At 41.3% G+C, this 21,622-nt stretch overlaps 2 protein-coding genes and 1 pseudogene across 5 annotated transcripts; 1 reads left to right on the top strand and 2 right to left on the bottom strand.

Moving 5' to 3' along the window:
- LOC135617431 (F-box/kelch-repeat protein At5g15710-like) lies at positions 1 to 6,024 on the bottom strand. Of its 2 annotated transcripts, none has more exons than XM_065117617.1 (2): positions 3,548 to 6,024; positions 1 to 1,144 (listed from the first exon to the last, which is right to left on the bottom strand). In XM_065117617.1, the coding sequence occupies exon 1, from the start codon at positions 5,396 to 5,398 to the stop codon at positions 4,142 to 4,144; it is 1,257 nt and encodes a 418-aa protein (XP_064973689.1). In that variant the 5' UTR covers positions 5,399 to 6,024; the 3' UTR covers positions 1 to 1,144; positions 3,548 to 4,141. The 2 variants fall into 2 exon arrangements, with proteins under 2 accessions (XP_064973689.1, XP_064973690.1); XM_065117618.1 differs by having other exon boundaries at positions 1 to 991.
- Positions 6,025 to 7,006: 982 nt separating this feature from the next.
- Positions 7,007 to 16,741, top strand: LOC135617430 (DNA-directed RNA polymerase 2, chloroplastic/mitochondrial-like; annotated as a pseudogene). Its single transcript, XR_010488738.1, has 16 exons — positions 7,007 to 8,104; positions 10,214 to 10,413; positions 10,469 to 10,621; positions 10,706 to 10,772; positions 10,965 to 11,023; positions 11,685 to 11,802; positions 12,016 to 12,129; positions 12,923 to 12,993; positions 13,554 to 13,638; positions 14,072 to 14,224; positions 14,332 to 14,406; positions 14,982 to 15,071; positions 15,191 to 15,238; positions 15,372 to 15,490; positions 15,576 to 15,679; positions 15,888 to 16,741. The product of XR_010488738.1 is annotated as a DNA-directed RNA polymerase 2, chloroplastic/mitochondrial-like (transcript).
- Positions 16,742 to 16,994: 253 nt separating this feature from the next.
- On the bottom strand, positions 16,995 to 21,607 carry LOC135617428 (transcription factor BC1-like). Of its 2 annotated transcripts, XM_065117613.1 has the most exons (9): positions 21,187 to 21,607; positions 19,859 to 21,073; positions 18,512 to 19,534; positions 18,248 to 18,442; positions 18,085 to 18,150; positions 17,921 to 17,989; positions 17,765 to 17,836; positions 17,535 to 17,660; positions 16,995 to 17,364 (listed from the first exon to the last, which is right to left on the bottom strand). In XM_065117613.1, the coding sequence occupies exons 3-9, from the start codon at positions 18,986 to 18,988 to the stop codon at positions 17,242 to 17,244; spliced, it is 1,128 nt and encodes a 375-aa protein (XP_064973685.1). In that variant the 5' UTR covers positions 18,989 to 19,534; positions 19,859 to 21,073; positions 21,187 to 21,607; the 3' UTR covers positions 16,995 to 17,241. The 2 variants fall into 2 exon arrangements, with proteins under 2 accessions (XP_064973685.1, XP_064973687.1); XM_065117615.1 differs by having other exon boundaries at positions 18,512 to 21,073.
- Between the last annotated feature and the right edge of the window lie 15 nt (positions 21,608 to 21,622).

Here is a 21,622-nt window from a genome sequence, read left to right as displayed (position 1 = left end):
TGAATCATAGAACCATCACAAATGTAATCCATTCTCGGCTTGTAATTTGAACAAATATTTATTAGGCATGACCAAGTAAGTGTTCATAGACGAACAATGCTTTAAGCTGGATCAATTCTGCTGCTTCACAGATTTAGACAGGTCATACCTGAGTTAAAGCCAGACTTGGATTCAGGTGTTGCACCCAGCACTGCACTGCACGTTGTTCGCGAGAAACAACTGCCCAACAATTACCATTAGGCCAATTACAAGCAGGAAGAAGGAGTTGCACAAGAAAATTGTCATCGAATGACAGTCCCCACTGGTCAGTAGCTACATACATATTGTGTCCTCTGCGTACCAGAGATTCCTCCCACATTTTGCATGTTTCAGTGAAGCTATTGAGACTCTCCAACATTGTCATGTAAATGTTCCCATAAAAATAAGTGCAGCAATTCCAGTGAAATACAAAATCTTGAGTTATTCGTGCCAGTTTGAATTTTTCAACTCCAACTCATTCATCCAACTGTACCCTCCATGACGCCTGTAGGCTTAGGTGTTTCCTTACGTCTTCGAGTTGTTCGATATCTTGGTCGGGTGTTTTTTTTTTTCGCTCATTCCAACCTTGTGAGACAAACAAACATGAGGGATGTTGTCAGCATCACCATGGCAACTCATGATTTTGTAGACGCTGAACAGGAGCATAAAAATGCTTCTTTTCACAGTTTTGCATATTTGATAAAAGATGGTTTGGGTGGCATGCAATAGCTTCTACCGATTTGCCTGTGTTGTCGTCTTCAGCCAAGATCACCTCAAACCAACAACTATTGTCTTAAAAAATACTCGCATGCAGTCCACAGAATCCCAATGCTGGGGGAGGAATCACCCATTTTGTCAAAACCATGCACGTCCACAGATACACCTCAAAAGCCCACCCCTCCTATGTGCATCAGATGTGCCTCCATGCAATGACTCCTTTTCTGCCACTTCTGTGCACTGAATCTACATGCTCCTGCACCAACACAGATTTGAGTCACTTAGCCAAGGCCATCCATCTTCTAGCATGGTTCCTTCCACCAACAGGTCACCAAAGCAGGAACGTGCTGGTGGCACCAGACCTCTATTTAATCAGTCAATGAGAATGGATGCAGACACAGCAATTTCCCTATCGACAAGGTAAAGTTAGCATAACAAAGAGTAAGTTTAAAAAAATGATTATTCATTGAACCACCCAAAGGCAAGGTATTCTACTACAGACACCTCCTAAAAGTATAACTGCATACAAAGGAAACTTCTGATCGAAATACTTGTTGTAGATGATCAAGTAAACACTACGAAGGATGCCTGGGTTCTCAACTATTCTGAACCAAAAGAAAAAGAAAGAATTTCTTGATTCATGGTAGGATCCATGCATGATGCAATTTAGTCGCCTCCGTATTGTTTATAACATTGATCTATCTCCAAAAGATTATTCTACTTGAGGTAGTTTCCAGTGGGAGTAAAACCAGAAGCTACAAGATTAAAAAACAGTTGAATATTTCCACAAAATAAGTAAAATTCGAGCATGAAGTGTAACTGACATGAAGCAACTCATCAAGGTCGAGACAGTTATTGCAAATTTATTAGTCCAGGTATTACAGATGGGGATAAAAGATTGGCTTCAAAACCAGTAAAAAGCAACTGGTCACCTATAGAAGCAGACAGACAAGATACATGGAGACAGAAAAAACAAATAATTGATAGATAAAGGGAGGGAATAGAATAAGAGAGGATAATATATGTTCTTCAATAATTTCTAAGTCCCCTTTTGACATTTTTTTGGTTACAATTAGTTTTGTATAGCCATCTACACAGATGGAAGTTATTTGTACTTCAGTGAAGCTTAAAAAAAACATATCATCCTAAATTTGTAGTAAACTTGGTGCAAAACCCCCAAATAGTTGGAACATTGCAGCTTCTTGTTGTTGCTGTTGTAAAATTAGTTCAATATCATTTAGCGGACCAAACTCACCTGAGGTAATGGTAGTCTGGTAGAAACTAAATACACATTCAGGCTTATATCTGCTTCTGAATCACCGATCACCATAGCCAAAATTTCTAATTAGAAATTAGCAACTCTAGCTGTTCATTCCTTGTTTGCACCAAGTCATATAATTAACATCTCTGGTTAGAAGAACATGATATGGAAAGAAAAAAGAAAATGCATAATATATCAATATCAAATTGTGCCATCCAACTATATATTCAGCCCCTACTTTACTCGAAAGATCAATTTTCCTGTCACCAAGAAACCATGTCTGTTTATTTTGGTCAGCAGAATATTTGGTATTAGGATGCAACTGGATGGGAGATATACTGAGTGCAGATCTAGTTTTGAACTTTCAGATTGGATTTTTGTCGCATTCTTGAACAGGTGTTATAAAGAATCAGATACAAGACACCTCGGTCCTTTTTTTCAGTTTGGGAAATATAAATGGTGAATTAACAGGTAACGCAGTTTCCAAACCTAGTAGCTTCTCTCCCATGTTTATTGCAAGATGACTATGGGTTTTTTTTTCTTAAGTGGTATGAACGAATAGAAAACAAGAGAACGACAAAATATTTAGTGGCATGAGAGAATTCTACTGTCGAATAAAGAACATCCATCCAAGTATTCTCAACTGAGGGCATCATCCAAGTGACAAAGAACAAGTACATTTTACAAAGAACACTATCTGAGACAGCTCCAACAACTAAACAAATCCTTACCTATTAAGACCCAAACAGAGAGAAGAATTCCAGAAAAATCAGATCCAGAAACTACTACTCAAGAAAAGAATAACTGCTGTAGAAGAACCAGTATAGGGTGACACGCATCAGAGCTACGCCCATAAATGAAATTATTATAAGCAGCCTCAAATGACCTTTTTTTTTCTCTTAATTTTATTCTGATACAGTCTCGACTGATAGAACCAACTGACACCATTTGAGGTGCACTTCAGGAGTTCTAAGCAAAGTATAAGTCCCAATCAATATCAGAGGGGTACTTTGATCATTTTATAAAAAGGCAACTCATGGCTGCTGCAGTCAAGCGGTATAACATGTGATGTTTTTTACAAGAAGACAATAAAAATTGAAGCCACAGGCTCTTCTAACCAAACAAGTTTTTTAGATTTATCTCATCTCTTCCTCCTATTGTTATACTTTCCCATTTTCTGTTTCATTAATCTGAAAACTTCAGGTTTACAGTTGTTTCCTGTATAATAGCATACTACCCACTTGTTCAGAAACAAAATTGAATTGAAAAGGCCCGACTCATTCAGATGGCAGCCCTGTCTATTCCTCATATCTCATATGTCAATCAGGAATATATCTGTATCCTACATTCTGTGTGACAAACAAAACAATGACAATTTATTACAAACCAAGCATACAATGCAAACAACTCTGCACATGTGAATTTGGATACTCTGAAGGAAAAAAGCATCAGTTGCATGAATACAACAGAAAGGGAAGCTTTAAAATACTACGAATGTTCCATACAATTTATAGTTGAAACTTAATAAATACACTCATTAGGGGGACTTACAGTTGTTGTAAAGAATATTTAGATCGCTTCATATGGTTTGCAATGCCTCATCCTTCAAGATATAAGCACAACTGAAGTGTTAGCCGATCACAATATCTGGAATTAGATGATGTTTGTGAGAGTACTCGAGTTCCAGCAGAACACAAACCAGTAGAAAGAAAATGTTTGTTCTGCTACTGAAGCAGCAATAAAACTGCAGCGGATAAACTCCGGAGAAAATTTTGATAGCACTAATTTTGTGAGAAATTGTATGTGACTCACAAGGCAGAAAAGATTAGAAAGTGCTGTACAGAGTCATCAAGGTAGTTTAGGCAAAACATGAACAAGAAAAGAGTTGAATGCTACGAGAAACTGCAGCCTCAACAAGTTTCTCATGCTAGGATAACTTTGTTTCCTTTACATCTCTATGCAAATTCCGGTAGCTCAGTTCATCCGTCTAATTGTTATGAAATTTAATGGGCAAAAAGGCAGTTGCTCTTGGCAAGAGAAGTTTAATTATTCGAAAGAACCATTCAACTATCAGATTACGGTCTAATTCAAATGTCTTTTCTTTGGTACCACCAGCGGCAATCTGTTCCTGTTCGAGTCATAATTTCAGCAGATGGAAGTATCAAACCTTGGCTCGTAAAAGCAAACCTGACTGTTGCATAATTGGATCGCACAGCCTGCAATCCAAGACCATGCTTTCTTATCTACATCATACAGAAGACCTTTCCCTTGATTCCATGATGTAAAGCATATTAGGTTATCCTGCCCGAAACAATCAAATCTTTCAGCTGATAATCTCAAAAGGGCCCTAAAATACTTTGGTGGCATCCTACTGATTTCAACCCATACTGTCTTAGCATGATCCAGCTCCCAAATTCGCATGCTCTGCAGGGTGCTGTACAGCCCGATCCTTCCAACTAGAAACAAGCGTTTTTGTGCACCAGCAACTAGATATCCATCCAACAAAGACCGTGGAAATTTAGCTGGAATATGTTCCCATTGACCTGTATCCACTCGATACATCATAAGACCAAGTGGTGAAAGTGTCTCTAGATAAAGTCTCGAGTCACAGAAAGCCATCTTTGATGAACACAAATTAACAGCTGGCATTACCTGATGGACGGACCAGCCATCAAGTTTTGAATCATATACTTCCGTTGGCAAAGTTCTATTCCCATATATGTCACTTGTAGCAATCACCTTGAATGAGCGGTCCACCTTATCGGTGACCAAGATCAACTGTCTTTGCTGATTACAGTGCATGCCAGGCAATACCCTCCAAGCCTGAGTCAAGGGATTGCAGACAAGCATTCTAAAGCTAAGCCCATCATATCCAGAGAAACACACAAGACCGCCCGAAGAACCGACCAACCAGAAAGCCCAGTCGGGTAAAAATACGAAAGGAATCTTGTACCATGTCTTCAGCGGTAAGCTGAACACAGAACATTGATGAGCCTGAGAGTTTTTCCAGAAAGTGAGAAGGCAGGGCCCGTGGGACGGAACTTGGGAGTGGGACGTGAGGAAACTGCGGTCCTGAAGAATCGAATTCCACCTTCTGCAAACTGACCTCAGCCTGAAAATCAAGAATGGAGGCACCCTCGCAAGAACCTCCATCAGCAGATCCTCGGGTAATAGAGCCCAAATGCCATCTTCCATTTGGATATCAGCATGTATGACTTTGGTGAATGTTGCAATAGTCTCTTCGTCGAAGCCCCGAGGCTTGGTCTTGATCGCCTTCTGCCTGGATGGGCTTGTGTTTCGCGACCCAGTTCGTGTCGAGAGAATTAAATGCTTCGGAGGGTCATCATCACCAAAGATGCAATTTCGTGCCGATTGAAACCCTAGCTCTCCCATTTCATCCATCTGCTTTATACCCCCAAAGTGAAGAAGCCCTAAAGCGGAACTAATCGAAGACAAACTTGTGAATCAGCCGTAACCCTCACAACCAAGAAGAGGAAGAACAGTCCGTCTAATTCTAACAAGACGGCGACAAACGAAACTTGCAATCTATCCGGTGACCTAAGAACGAAGAAAGGGCATTTCGGATTACCGAAGAATGCAGCATTCAAAAAAGATGGTCAAAGGCCGAAAACAATTTCTTTTGGCATGATCGTATGAAGATGTAACACCACAGCGGGAATCAAAAACCCTAAACGATATGAAATCAAATAGCGAGTACAGCAAGAGAGGTGATAAATCCCACCAAAGACAGACGAACAACGTAACCAAACCCTCGATGATGCCCAATCCAGAATCCAGAGATCATGATGCTCGGTTTCGGGGTTCACAACGAGCAAAATTGCCGCTTGGGCGATCCCCATCGGCAGAAAGAAAACACCCAGAAACACATCCCAGGGACCAATCTCATAGAATTCCACCGGATCAAGTGGAATACTTCAACAAAAACGTCGCAAAAATCGAATCTTTGAGGGTTTGCAGAGATGATACCTCTCGAATAAAAACTTGCGAAGAGAGGGCGAGGACAGCGGGGGGGCTCTCTGACGAGCTTTTGGTGGTATTATTTTAGCTGTCGAGGCGAACCCGAGGTGTGGTCTGGTGTTCCCCTAGAACTCGATAACAGTACAGGTCGTGGAATGATCCTATCGAATCCTTGAAAGCCACGCGAGAAGAGGACCTTTTTTCCTGAAAATAGCCTGCGGAACAAGATAAGGAGCGGCGGATCGAGCTCGCCGCGGTGAGCGCAAGGCGACGCCCACCGAATCCAGTGGGCCAGGCATAATGATGCTTTTTAGGAGCAGGAGAAAAGTGGGAATGCGATCATGGTGGGATGTTCTTTGTGTTTGATATGCCTAAGTTTTTTTTCTCATTATTATTATTATTATTTATTATTATTATTATTATTTTGTATTTCTTTGATGGGATCCCATCTCAGTCAGTATGATTGTATCTTATCTGCCAAATGATCTGAGATGGCTCCCACATAGTATACATACATACATACATACATACAGGGATCAATCGAGAAAGTAAATATGTATTTATAGTTAGTTTCGAGCGAAGCAATGTGAATGTTTAGGAAAGGAAAAGGTATGACGATAAATATGATGTTCTTCTACCATGTTAGATTTATGTATGTATGTATGTTTGTTGGATCCACTTATTTAACCTGGAGTTAGATAATGAACCAATATAGATGAAATTACACCATCTTTTTCATTAATTCCTGTTGAGAATCAATTTTTTTTAAATATGATGTTACCAATATCCTTTGTTTTCACCTTCGTTCAACGAGAAATATTCATTTCAATTATAACACGACATGTGATAACAAGATATATTTTTGATATATAAGTAGAAAATTTTTCTACTTATATATAAAAAAAATAAGAATATTTTATCTATACCCTAAAATATTTCTCTAGTTAACATATTATATTATAAAAAGGAGAATTATATATTTTTCAAAAAATTAATTGGATATAATCGGAAAAGATAGATAAAAAAAAAATCCATCATCCCAAATGCCGGAGAAGCAGGCGAGGGTTTAAAGGCGCGCGTCGAAGAAGAAGGCTGTTCCCACCACCTCCGCCAACTCCTTCCTAGTTACATTGGAACCTCTCTCATCTTCCTCCTATCCTCACCCCATTCGCACGCTCTGATGTGCAGTAACGCCCCCTTCGTGCTCCGCACCGTCAAATCATCTCCCTTCGTTCCGTGCCCCAATCCCCCCCTCTCGGTCCCTCCTCCAATCCGTCTCCCGATCACCGACACATGCTGCGAGGCGTCGTGAGCGAGGCCGCGTGCTCCTACCGTACAATCAGTTTCTCCGGCCGGTGCAAACGGTGGATCCCCTCCGTTTCCAACTTCCTCGGTTCCTCTCGAGACTCGATTGTGTGCGACAAGGATCGGGTGTCGGACCTTGGGAGGCCGATCGGTAATAGGTTCTTGGAAGTTGACTACCGTCAAAACCAGGAATCGTTGCCCTTTTTTCTGTGCGCCACGTTGTCAATTGCTGGTGTTCCGACGGATTTCAGGAGTTTTGCTGGCCTACATGTGGCGGCTTCTTCGACTGATGTAGACGAGGAGACTCCCTCCGCAGGAGACGTACAACGCTTCTTGAATGGGTGGGGCAAGGATGAGGTGAACGAAGATGGTAAAGCACGCGCTAGTTTCAGCGGGTCCCCGCCGGAGAGACGGTTTCAGCACCGTCCCAAGTTGGTGGCTGGAATGCGTGCAAGAAAGTACTACGTACTTCGTCGGAGACAAATTAAGATAGAGACTGAAGCTTGGGAGCAGGCGGCTAAGGAGTACAAGGAACTCTTGACGAATATGTGTGAGCGGAAGTTGGCCCCAAACTTACCGTATGTGAAGTCCTTGTTCTTGGGATGGTTCGAGCCATTGAGGGACCGAATTGCCGTGGAGCAGGAGCAGTGCAGGGTTTCAAGATATAAGTCATCACTTGTTCCTTACTTCAATCAGCTTCCTGCAGATTTGATGGCGGTGATCACTATGCACAAGATGATGAGTCTTCTGATGACTGGCAGTGAAAATGGAAGTGTTCTTGTTGTTCAGGCTGCATGCAAAATTGGTGATGCCATCGAGCGTGAGGTAGGAAGGATGTTGCTTTGTCATTCAACCACCTGTTACGATAATTTTTTGCATTAACTGGCTAGAATTTTTTGGGCTTTTTAATAAACTTCTTGAACGTTCCTTCCCATATGTAAAATATGTTACCATTCTCTTTTAACTTTACGTTACAAAACATACGTGCAATCTTTTGTGGCTGGACGACCTAGACAACCATTTGACCAGCAAGCGATCAAGCTTAACATCCTCCTAACTTGTCATGTCATTTGATTTGCATATTCTGCTTCGATGTTCGTGCTTGTACCATACATAATTTCTTCTCATTTATCATGGAAGGATCATAGAACCGACAATAAAACAAAATATTTAACAAAATTATTGAAACATTGTTTTAAGGGAACATAACCTGTTGATTTTACTACCAAGATAAATCAAGGAAATTTGGTGGTGTGGGAAAATGTCACTACTACTTAATTAGCCTTTAAACATTAGTAATCCTAAATAATAAAAAAATATTATATGATTGTCATGATCCACCCTGATGGGATAACTAACCTAAACCATTGGTTCAAAATTCTTCAACCTAGGTTAATAGTAGTCGATCCATCAGGCCTTATAAACCGGTTCAACTTTCAATTCTGATGTGAGGTTATTACAATCTCTCCCACTTGAGGGCTTGATGTTTTTGTCAAGATCCAACGTAGCGTAGAATCAATCGTGCATGTGAGCCCTAGCTTAGTGGTGTCTTTATGCTGTGGCGTATCCTCCGACCCCATCCACGGCCCATTCTAGCCTCTCTTCATGCTCAATATTAGATTGGTTTTGATATTAATTATCACGAGCAACCATGACGAGACTATTACGCAAACTTTCTCTATTGGACTAAACCGAGTGTTGCAAACTCATTATTACACAAGCTTATGGAATGGGAAAAAGGATATTCATGTCCAAAAAATTGAGCTGGAAGACAAAATTGGGCATACTTGGAGAATCAATTAGTCATGATTATACATGTTACAGAGTGCCCATTGAAAGCATATATTGTTAAGTTATTAACATATAACATGCGTTTAGGCAGATTTTTCTTTGAAGAAGAAGAACTAAGATGGATATCTAATAACCTTGGATCAGACTATTATGTTTGAAATTACCTTTAGCAAACATTACTGCTGTCCCTATCGAATCCTGGATGAATTTTAGAACTAACAATTGAACATTTTCATAATGGACTTGGTTCCACGGGTAGTGTGTGAGACAAGTATAGTGACTTTACATTAAGGAAACTCTTTAGTATTTTCAGGTTGTTTTTTCTCCATAGAGTAAACAAATATGAACTTCATTCAAATTTCTCACAAGCTACCCTTAGTTAATGTAAGTGTATTTGGTTTCTTCTCATGATATTAGAATGTAAATTCTAATTGTTTATCATTTATGTTTGCCATACAATGTGGTATTTGTACCTTACTAGGATTTGCAAATTTAAACTACTGAGGAATTAGATACTGGTCAGGATGGTATTTACCAATTGGTATTCATGCTATAACTTAAGGTTGATACTTATTGGTTTTACTGGTATTTACCAGTTTGACCGATTACTGGTGTCATAACCTATAGCTCGGTGCTGGTTCATTACCATTAATTCTTAATATATTATTATTTTATTCAATGATGTTGATGGTATAGGATAATCTACCAATCAGTGTACAGTATCATACTTTCTTGTCCGATACGTTTTTGGTAATAATATCAGAACATTGTATGAATTCTTAATTTAAATTATGACTACAATTTAAAAGTCACTACTACAATTCAAACGTAGTAGTATAGGTCATGTACTGTATGGTTTATTGATACCATATTGGTTCGATAGGTTACCAAAACTAATGTTGGACCATTATCTGGATAATTGATTTAAATCTTCTGACTACAATTTAAAAACTCATGACTGCAACTAAAACCTCATCTGAATTGTCTGGGATTTTCGTCTGAACATTTATGTGCGTAATGGTTGCCAAAAATTTTTCCTGTCCATACTTTGTGCAGTTTTATTTTGTCTTCACATTTGGAGATTATCTGTTATTGACGGGTTTCTAGATTCATTTTTGTAACTGTAGTGTGGGATTGAATCAGGGAAGGATTCACAGATTTATGGAGAAAACTAGGGAAAAAAGAGACAAGGATAAGAGAAGTGAAGATGCTGGTTATACAGTTACCAGAGAGCAAGAATCTTTAAGGAAAAAGGTCTTAAAGTTGATGAAAAAGCAAAAGCCTCACCAAGTACGAAAACTGGTCAACGGTGAAGATGATTCCAAACCCTGGGGCCAAGGTTTGTGTTCTCGTTACATTTTCTGATGACATTCTTATTTACCTTTCATCGTCATTCAGAAAGTCTTTTTTTAAGGTTGGAAGCTGCTTGATTGAACTCTTACTAGATACAGCTTATATACAATCTCCTGTTAGTCAGTCTCCTGATGGTCCTCCTGATTTTCGGCCTGCGTTCTGACACTCTTTGAGAACTATCATCACAAAAGAACAACAGTGAGAGATTTCATTCTCTGAATCATGTTTAAATTGTTTCTTTCCTTGCATATACTGATTACTGAATGTAATGTACTACTACAGGAAACTTATTCGGTGCTTTGGGGTTATTGAGTGTGATCCTGTAGTTCGTCAAGGTCTAGATAGAACCGTGAGTTCTGTTTTTCATTGTTGATATCTTCATTCTGTTTTTGTGTGGGATCCGCTAGTCTGTCAAGGTTTTATTAGGACTTAGGACCATAAGTACACTGAATTTCTTTGTTTATATCGTCTGTCTTCTTTTATGTGTTTTATTCTGTATGAGACACTTCAAACCAGGTCTCAACTTGTTGCTGTTTGGCAGGCAAGACACATGGTTATTCCTTACATGCCAATGTTGATACCTCCAGTAAATTGGAAAAGGTATGTTGTCCCGAATATGCAATTCGTATTCATGAGTTGCTCTATCAGATGATGCATGGTCTTTGGCCCTTTTCAAGTGTCATTGCTACATGATTATTTTATTTATGTAGTCAATGCTTCCTTTGTCCATGCTTTTTCTTGTTAATTTTTTTTTTATTTACTATGAAAGTACATCATAATTTTGATCCATGCTTTCGACCTTTTTGTTAATTATTTAATCGCTGCATAGTCTTTAGTAAAATGTCAACCTGTTGTAGCATCAACTGGTGCCTTTTAATGGACAGATTTTAGCTCTTTGCCTTTATACCTTTATAAGATACTTCTTGGTTGCATGAGCTAATGCAATAGTAGATGCACATTTATACACAAACTAACTAGCTTCAGGTTTATAGTAGTATTTATTTCTGCATACAGAGGGTTGAGATGAGATCTATGGAGTTTGGCATCTGATTACACTGTTCTAAGGGATCTGATGTTTATCACTCATTCATTTGATTTTTTATTTATAGAATGGTTCTCATTAGGTATTAGTCATCTTTTATATGTAGTTAATCCAGATTGGTTTGATGTTCTATTTGTCCGAAAGATTCTTTAATATGTCCAATGATCCTTTCTTAACATAGTTCTGTTTTATTTAGTGTCATCACTTTGTCCTTGACAGCTATGACAGAGGAGCATATTTGTTTCTTCCGTCTTATATAATGCGGACACATGGATCAAGACAACAACGAGAGGCTGTTAGAAGGGCACCAAGAGAGCAGATGCAAGCCATTTTTGAGGTTTTCTGTATCTATTTTTGCATTACCAGGAAATATTGAGCATGAATTCTGTTGAGTTTAATTCCATTAAAGCAATTTTATTATTTGTAATGAGATATACATTCTAACTTCTAGTTTTTTGTGGTTGTATGATTTCACTGTTCTTAGCTGGCTCATATTTGTTTGGTAATTTTCTTTGGTCATACTTACATCAACAAAGTATCTGCTAATCAGGCACTGGATACACTAGGCAATACCAAATGGAGGGTTAATTAAAGGGTGTTAAGCATTGTAGACAGAATATGGTCGAGTGGAGGACGTCTTGCTGAGTTGGTTGATCATGAAGATGTGAGTTGAACTTTTATTTGTGGTCTGATTCTTGATATCTTAAATACTTTTAATTGATGGTTTATAAGAGATCATTTATAAATTTGTCATCAGTTGGGCCTACATTGTGGCATGGTACTTCATTCATCTCTCTCATTAATCTAAATTTCTGGTAATGTAACTATCATGAAGGATTTTGTACCAATCTACATATCTAGCACTGTTTTGCATGTTCCTTGTTTGACATCTATATTTGAAGCTAAAGCACAGCACAAATATGTCATGATTGCATCAATTTGGGTCTTCCATCTTGTGCTCTTTATGGATTCTTTTACTTTGATCCCTCTGTTATTCCTTTACAGATCTTTCTTAATGTGCTTATGTATTCTCAACCAAGGTTCGCCGTACCGTACCGTACCGACGTTTTGACCCGGGCTTGGTATGGTACGGTACCGGTGTACCGAACAATTTTATATTTTTTCATACTGTAGCAGTGCTACAGTATATTACTGTAGCACTGTAGTGGTACCGGGCGGTCCGCGTACCAGTAACCTATCGGACCGGTACATACCGCCTGGTACGGGCGGTACACTTCGGTATGACAGACTTTGTTCTCAATTATCATCTTAAATGAATTTTAATATTATCCTTTCTGAACTGGGCCAACATTTTGTTAGCGTTCATGAATCAATAGCCATGTATAAAGTTGATATTATCTACAAAGATCTCTTTTATTAAGTTTTGTTGTACATGGGCTTTAGCCCTTTTTAATTTTAAATTATTCTTTTTATCTTTTAAACTGTTGCATTGTCAGTTGGGGGCCATCTCTGTGAATCTAATTGCTGGAGAAAAGCCTGCAGATGTATACTCGGAAATAGCGGCTAGGTATGTCATTGTCTATTGCAGTAACCTATTATCAACTGTTGGCCCTAGGAGTGTCACTTCCACTAATCATAATGTACAAGCTATCTGTTGTCTTATCATTTGACAAATAACTTTGCAATTTATCATTTTATGTTTAAAAATGGTAAGTGTTGGTCTCACACTAAGATTGCTTCTTTGTGTCACAACATCCGTGGTTGCAGGGGCAAGGCACCATATATTGTTCTTTCTCAGGGATCCATCTTAGTGGGAGCTTTAGGCATTGGGTTGCTCTTTTTTTTATTTATGTCCAAAATAAATGTAGAGAAGTCTTTGTTTCATGTACTCTTTTTGGTTTAATCATATTCTCTCTTATGTCTGGTGATGTTTGATCGTCAAGCTTCCACCTCAACCCTTTGTAGTGCTCTGACCATATGCATACTACAAGCACTTTAAAGGAACGGAATCCAATTTCAATCTATTGTTTGCTTTGGACCTGATATTTTTTGGATGTGCTAGTTATCTTTCTTTCACTCTAATCATTGTCCAGGCAAAATTATCTTGGTTACGAATTTTTAATGCAGAGTTCTTGGTATCATGCGAAGAGATGCAGACAAGGACCCTACTGTCAATCGAGATGCTTTACGTGCTAGGCTATTAGTTGATCAGGTTAACATATTACTTGCTCTTATTCTCGCTTTTGGATCAGTTGAACTTGACTATTGTTGGGTGAACAGAATTGTCATGCCCTCCAATACGATGACCTGAGGTGAAGTTTAAGTTTGGCATTTGGTGGTTTTTTGTTTCAACATACACTGATGCATAAAGCCAAATGTTCTTGTAGCTAGATCAAAATTATTGATCTCCTTGCAAAATTACATCATTTGCAGAAAATTTCATTAGTTTTTTACATAATAAAGTTAATTTTGAAGAGGAAAGATGTTTCTCTGGTAATTGATATTTAGATCATACATTTAAAATGGAATCTGCATCAACTTGTTTTATTTGAAACTATGAAATTTGTTAAATATCTTCTCTATATTAACAATGCAAAATACATTGGGTGCTCATTGAGAATTTTTTGGTCTCAATGTGAAAAAAGGTGGACAGAAAGTTGGTTAAGCAGACTGTCATGACATCAGTTTATGGTGTCACATACGTTGGGGCCCGTGAGCAAATCAATAGAAGATTAAAGGAACGGGGTTTGATTGCTGATGACACAGAACTATTTGGTGCATCATGTTATGCTGCCAAAGTAAGGCAGATTACATTTAAAATTTTCATTTGTGTCTGTCTTCTAGGTGTACTTGTTTAGACTTGAGAGAAATATGTCTGACTGAACGATTTAAACTGTTTGAACAGACCACGTTGACTGCATTAGGGGAGATGTTTCAGGCTGCACGGAGTATTATGAACTGGCTTGGTGACTGTGCTAAGGTGCGTTTCGTTCAGTTAGATGTGTCTTCTATAAGATACAGGCTCCATAAGGTAATCCTGAAATAATTTCTAAAGGGGTTTCTTTTAATGCTTTATTTTGGTATATAGCATGATTTTCATCAAAGCACACCTAGTTTGTGAAAGGAGTAGAGGTCGTCAGAGACAGATAAAGAAAATTTAAAAGGCATAATGCAGTGCAGCAATGATGGTATGCCATCCAGTTGTACATCTTCAGTAGAAAGTTTCAACTTTGGCTACATATTTGATTAGATTATGGTACAAGAATATAAATACTACGCTGTAATAAAGCTGTATTGTATAATATTTGTCAAGTGTGCTATATGTTCTCCTTCCCGGTTACATAGAGGAAGTTGAGTGGTAAAATAAGCAGTCGGAGGAGTGGGGATAATTTGTAAAAGAAGTGGACAATTGGACCTTAGTATTACTCATGTTATATGAAAATCAGCTGCAGTCTCCATACCATGCTTGGTTAGTCAGACATTTTGTTCATTTTCCACCCAAATCAACTTGCCTGTGATGATATGGTTAAAGAAGCAAGTCTGCATTTTCAACAGGTGATTGCTTCAGAAAATCATCCTGTAAGGTGGACTACCCCTATCGGACTTCCAGTGGTTCAACCTTACCGAAAATTGGAAAATCATCTGGCAAGTTTTTGGCAAAGCCAGTATGTTTTACTTACTCTTCCGTTAGGAATCTCTTTCCCTGTGTTTGTCCCTTTCTCCCTTTCTTGACCAAAAAATATATTTGCTCATCACTCTTGCAGGTGAGAACTTCCCTTCAAGTATTGACCTTAAAATGGGAAACTGAAAAGGTATCTTGATTCTTTCTGTTTGAACCAATTTGTTTTTGAACACGTTGAGTCTAAAACCTTAGGATGAATCATCATGATATTATATGGGGAGCTAATGTTTTTGGTGTCTAAACCTGTCTATTTAGTTTTTCAGGTCTCTGTCAGGAGACAGAGAACAGCTTTTCTTTCCCCCAAACTTTGTGCATTCTCTTGACGGTTCCCACATGATGATGACTGCAGTTGCCTGTAAAAGAGCCGGATTGAACTTTGCAGGTGCTGGTTCAATTTTGGGTACTGGTTCCATTTATGTTAAGCCACTCGGATGCATTTGCATCTTATCATTCCATCTATATTGCAGGCGTCCATGATTCATACTGGACCCATGCTTGTGATGTGGATCAGATGAACCGAATTCTTTGTGAGAAGTTTGTAGAACTCTACGAGAGACCTATATTGGAAGAGGTAATGTTTATTACCCTATGCTAACTAAACCATATTGGATTAGTCTAGTCCAAAATAAATGATCTGGAATATATGTATGTATACACATAAGACTTGTATAGCCTAGTGCTGCCAACTCTTTGGTTTTCAGTATAGTTTATTGCCTGTTTAGAAAGTGCATAGCGATTGTATTCATACCGTTACTAATACCTGCCGATACATTTTACAGTTACTGGAGAGCTGTCAGCAGTCCTTCCCCACCCTAAATTTCCCACCATTGCCAGAACGAGGAGATTTCGACCTTCAAGACGTCCTGGAATCGCCATATTCCTTCAACTGATATGGCACTATTTTCCTTGCCATTCAACCTCCAATTTGCTGCCTTATTTTCTTGTGGGCGGCTTGGTGTACGTAAGTCTACATCCTCGGTCTCTTGGGCAATGTCGAAGCTAACGCTTGCGCTGTGGGTGCAGCAGCATTAACGATCAGCAAAAGCTTCAGTGTGGATGCAACAGGAGTCGCTTCCCTGTAAGTAAATATAATATGCGTGTGATCCTGTCTTAGATTTACCAAGAGACAGCTCTCCTGTGCGGTTTCTGGGAATCGGGGATGATTGGCCATGAGCTTTTGCTGCTCAACATGGTCGTATAATGCTAGTGTGTTATTGTTTGGGCTGAGACTGGCCAGGTGATGTCGGGGATTGACAGAAACGGGAGAGTGTCGTCAGTTTCAAGATAGGTGTGATGTGATGGAGGAGACCAAGCTAAGTGTGGATGATGAACACGTTCAAGTTCACGCCGGGGAAGCCAGTGTGGCCATGTCGGGGATCTCCTACGGGAAAGATACTCTTAATCCAATTCTGTAACATGAGGCCCCCAAAGGAAGGCAAACTTGCTCGTCTTCCTTGCATAATTTGTGAGGACCCTTTGGAAGCAAGTATTACAAAGAACAACTATTTATTTTTGTATATATATATATATATATAGCAGCGATCAATTCTTGGAGAATAGTGTTGTAAGATGTCGAGTCTGTATGTCAATTCGTCAATGCTAGATTGGTATAGATTTGGTAAATTTAAGCAAATGAGTCGATAGATGGTTTTTTAAAAGAAAATGAAATCATATGTATTACGTTTAGTAATTTTTTATCGAACAAAGAGGTAATGAAGAGAGAGAGGTTGGCATCTGAGAACACGTTGTTAGTACAATAATAATGATCTCCCCCCCCCCCCTGTTAGTTAGTACAAGAACAAAGGGTCGTAACACATCAAAACCCAGCAAGGACGAGCTGCCCCCTCCCCCCTCCCCCCTCCCCCCTCCTGTTTGGTGTACACACGGCAGGCATCTTCAAACAGTTCATTCATAAGTATTGATCGACTACATTCATTCAATTCATACAACAGGGGATGCTATCACCGGCGGCTTGCATCCATCCTTCTTCGACACATCTTCAAAGTCACACAAAGCACACAGTAACAATTGCTTTTACCAGCATTAGGAGGAAAGCTTGAAACCAAACACGACCGAGTGTCGGATGTCAGCTCAAAAATTGGGCAATAAGGCATTCGTTGCATGCAGTCCTGCCTACATGGTGAAATCATCACAAGGCTTCCCACCATTATCTTGAGCATTGATGGGCGGACAAGTACCGCTCGTCAGCTTCATGGCAGCGCTGAGTTCTTCCTCCCAGGAACCCTGCATCTGCATCTGTAGATAACAACAACAACAACCAAAACCATTGAAGCTTGGCATTACGGAAGACAGGTATAACCGATGCTCGGCATTATTAGCAGATAATGTGCTGCAAAACAGGCAGCCACTTATGATGCCTGCCTGCCTGCCTGCATGCATCCCAAGGGATCGAGTCGAGGGATTACCATGCTACAGATCCCACCCGGAACAACATACTGTTGAGATGTTGGGTGTAGCTGAGGATGTATCATCATCATCATCATCTCCTGTGGCAATCCAGCTGCTGACAAAGTGCCATCGCAGGAATGCATCTGTCGGTGATAGGCAGAAGCAAGCACCGATTACTGCTAATCGTTTCGCCGATGATGACGATACGATGCCTGCCTGCAGAGAAAGAGAAATGTCACTCACGTACCTCTTTTGCAACAAGCTCTTCCATGCCGTAGTTGTGTTGAGCATTGACAGCTGCAAGCTTCATCGAGAGGAACTGCACGGGAGAGACGGATGAATGAATGAATACGAAGCATCCATCCGAGGAATCACAGGTAGCAGCAGCGTCGTAGCATAATACCTCAACTTGCTGTTGAAGTGACTGAACATAGTTTATGATCTCATCCAGCATGACTGCTTTCCCTGTGACCTGAGTTCATACAAAGATCAATCAGCTTTCGATCAAAGTTTGGGGGGGGGGGGTGCGTTTGTGCCGCCACCAAATATCCTCCGAGACAGACTCACTTTGCTGCAGCCGGGAACGAGGTTTTGCAGATACTTCATCCTTTCGCTTATCCTTTCTCTTCGCAACTGCAATAGCATGATTCGACCAAATTTCTCAAGTACGGGAAGAACATGGTGAATCTTTCTTTCTTTCTTTCTTTCTTTCTACAGAAATCCATCTTACTCTTTCTGCGATGCTGTGGCTGTTGGTTGCTTGTCCACGCCGAGCTCTGACGTGAACGTAATCCTCCTCCTTGGGCATCTCCGAGCCATCGTCGACGTGTTTCGGCTCTTGTTTTTGTTTGGCTTCGGTGCCCTCTGCTGCGTTCCTCGACGATGATCGTGGCCATCTTCGTGCTCGCTCACCCCTTTCCTTGTCCTGGAGCAGGTGGTGTTCGTGAATGATTACGAGCGTCGGGACAGCGGAACCAAACAAGGAGCGGCTCACCGGATCGATGGTTTTTCTCTTCTTTGCGCCGAGATCACTCGGACACGACTCCCCTGGTGCACCCGCTGAAGCGGTGCGTGTTTCTTGGCTACCTCCGGTGAGATGGGCGCTTGCTTTGTTCCTCTGGTTCTTGATTGGACTCCCACTCGTCGATTCATGGTCCAGAGGGAGCGGGAGCGATGCATCTTTGGCTTCGGATACGGTCAGCGTGATCTTCTGAAGCTGAGATCCTATGACATCCCTGGAGATATCAGCGCAAGGAGCCACCACCGGTTGAGACGAAGCGAAGGAGTTGATGATGCCGCTGAAGTGGCCACCGGCGTGCGAAAACATGGCAGCCCGTTCGACGAAGGCGGAATCAGCGGGGAAGAACAGCCCCCTGGCGGACATGACCACTGGTTTTCCAATCGGAATGCGGTTGACGAAGCTCGTGGTGAGGTTCTCATCGGAAGCCATAGGAACGAAGGAATCGAGCATGGGAATCGAAGGACAGGGAAATATTTGGATGCTGGGAAGGGTGGTTCAGGCGATCAGCAGTCGTCCTCACGGGATGGAGTCGACCCTTTCTCACTCATCTCTTTTATCCTAATCATCCAGCGGATGAGAGTCGGAAAGCAAACAAAGTAGGGCGAGATTGGATCTCCTCGTTCAAAATCTAGTCTTGATGGCGTTCGAGAGATGCGGCCTCAGCTGCAAACACTGGCAGGGAGGTGACACGGATGGCATGGATGCATGAGATGGGAGAGAGACAGAGACAGAGACAGAGACAGAGACAGTGAGTGTGTAATGGGTCAAAAGAGAATGACAAGCTAAACAGGAACGAAGGAGCTTCTCTTATGTAGCAGAACCAGAGGGACAAGCGAGAAGAGGACAAGGTGGTATGTGTGGATAGTGGTTCCAAGACACTTGACATAACATCACGCAAGAAGAGGAGGCAGATATGAGTGGGAACCAAATCCAGAGCACTGCTAAGCTCAGCTCAGCTCAGCTCAGCTCACCAAACGCAGAGTTGAGAAGAGAATCCTGAAAAAGGCACAAAACCAGGTTAGAAGGCAGTGATGCAGATTCCCATAGCCCATCACCAGTCTACAATAGGAACAGAGGAAGAAGATTTCACGGAAGCGAACGCCGGAGTTACTGTTACCATCAGACCAAAGATCCAAAGACAAGAATCCAAAGAGTTCCTACGACCACAAAGATCTCTGGAATAGTGCAGAGGGCAAGAAAGCGAGTTGCAAGGAAGAGAAGAAAAGACAAGACCGATACTATCGAGTCTCGTTCTCTTAGCTAATCAGAGGAGGCGGCATCGGTTTCAGAGAGAACTGGAGAGACATCGAGAGGTCACACCTTTTCCCATGGCGGTCTCCCTCAGGCCTCAGGCTCTGGTGACCAAGTCCACGGCCAGGCGGAGCAGTGAGGGGGTGGGGAAGCGAAACGATGCGATGCCCTCTGGAGATTCCTCCTACGTCCGACGATCACGAAGAAGCCTTTTTCTCCCAACGAAGCAACTGTTGCAAGTGTGAACTTTCTACAGTTGAGTCGGCCTCTCGCCTCCTCGTGTCTTCTTCTGCTCAGTGATCTCTCCTTATGCGTGCAGAGAAAACACTGCTGCCATCTTTGGGACGCATACAGACACGAAGCGCTTTGTCAAGGGTACCACCAAGAGACGGAAAAGAGATTTGGAGATCCATATAAGAAAGAGAGAGGGAGAGAGAGAGAGAGAGGGTGTGTGTGTGTGGGTGAGCGTAAGACCTAAAGCTTGGCTGCATTTATAGCTCAGGGTAGAGAGAGAGAGAGAGAGAGAGAGAGAGAGAGAATCGATGCAATGATGCCAAGAAGCAGGCAGCCCTTTCTTCTTCCTCCCATTATGCAACGCAATGATGCAACCATTATGTCTGCAACTCATTCCGAATCGTAACATCACATGCTCTTCGTTCGTTTCATGCACGCCATTTTCCATCCCCTCGTTAGGTCACGGATCTTCTACAACACTTGACATACTTGGTTAATTTTTGTGGATCAGTAAGATCACAGGCGTGTTTAGGGCACGACCGCATGTGTGTTCTTCGACGTTTGGAGCCCTCACAGTCGAGCTCGTACGAAGTTACATCGTTCGTACCGCTCGAAACATGGTACAACGTTGACTTGACGCTGTGGCAACACCATAGTCCCTCCCTGTTTGAGAATAATTTCCTGATTTCTCTCTCTTGTTCGGCAGATGCATCCGATGTGACGATGAACTAAGTTCCGGATTTGCAAGAAATCTGTGGTCAGCATCGGTGTAATTGAGAACGAGGGGGAGGGAGGCATCATTCGGTGTTTAGAAGCAGATCTCTGTTATCGGGGGGGCGATGGATGGCGGTGAAATCATGGGCATCTCAATCAGCTGTGGCCTGTGGCTGTGGCTGTGGCTGGTGGCTGTGGCCTGTGGCTGTGGCTGTGGCTGTGGCTGTGGCGATGGAATTCCCTCTCCCCTCTCTCCCTGGAGACACGCAACTTACGACGAGGCTACATGTACCAAAGATTCCTCTGCCGGTGGTAGCTCTCTCATCAGCAGGCATGCTGGCGACAGATGTCAGACAAAAGTCAGCAGAGGATTCGAAGCTTTCGCATCATCCGCACTGGAAGAAGAATAATATTTGGGGTGGGTCACTCGCACCCCTCAATGTTCCTACCTGCTGCGAGTAGCATCGAGGATGTTTTCCTCCTTTGCGCTACTCGTAAATGCTCGTCGGTGAAGAAGAACTCTGTTTTGCTTTGGGGGTTCAAAGATGATGCGCTGCTTGCTTTCGTTGCCGTTCCCCAACACCTCCTCATGGATTCATCTGCATACGCATCCATCATCTACAAGAAAATTATCAAGAGGCATCATCATCTATCCGTGCGGTGCCACACCACCATGTGCTTCGACTGCGGGAATAGAGTTATTATCAATCAAATGTATCATACGACCTGTCGATTCCTACGGTTGGTGGTTGGTTATTCGGTCCCACAAGTCTGTGTCTGTGGTAATACAAGAGAGAAGAAAGAATCACATGGGAAATGGCATCAGACCGATGATGATTAGGGAGGGAAGACAATAGTGAAATGGGGTGGTTAATCTTTGGACAT

The sequence above is a fragment of the Musa acuminata genome, chromosome BXJ2-7, assembly GCF_036884655.1.
Source record: "Musa acuminata AAA Group cultivar baxijiao chromosome BXJ2-7, Cavendish_Baxijiao_AAA, whole genome shotgun sequence".
Lineage (NCBI taxonomy): Eukaryota > Viridiplantae > Streptophyta > Magnoliopsida > Zingiberales > Musaceae > Musa > Musa acuminata.
This window is presented reverse-complemented; position numbering and strand designations above follow the sequence as displayed.

Excerpts from the sequence above, each read along its gene's own strand:
- LOC135617431 (XM_065117617.1), bottom strand. The coding sequence starts at position 5,398 with ATGGATGAAATGGGAGAGCTAGGGTTTCAATCGGCACGAAATTGCATC.
- LOC135617428 (XM_065117615.1), bottom strand. The coding sequence starts at position 18,988 with ATGCTCGATTCCTTCGTTCCTATGGCTTCCGATGAGAACCTCACCACG. Across the intron at positions 18,151-18,247 it reads GCCACAGCATCGCAGAAAGA|TTGCGAAGAGAAAGGATAAG; the intron begins GTAAGATGGATT and ends ATGCTATTGCAG. Across the intron at positions 17,837-17,920 it reads CACTTCAACAGCAAGTTGAG|TTCCTCTCGATGAAGCTTGC; the intron begins GTATTATGCTAC and ends TCTCCCGTGCAG.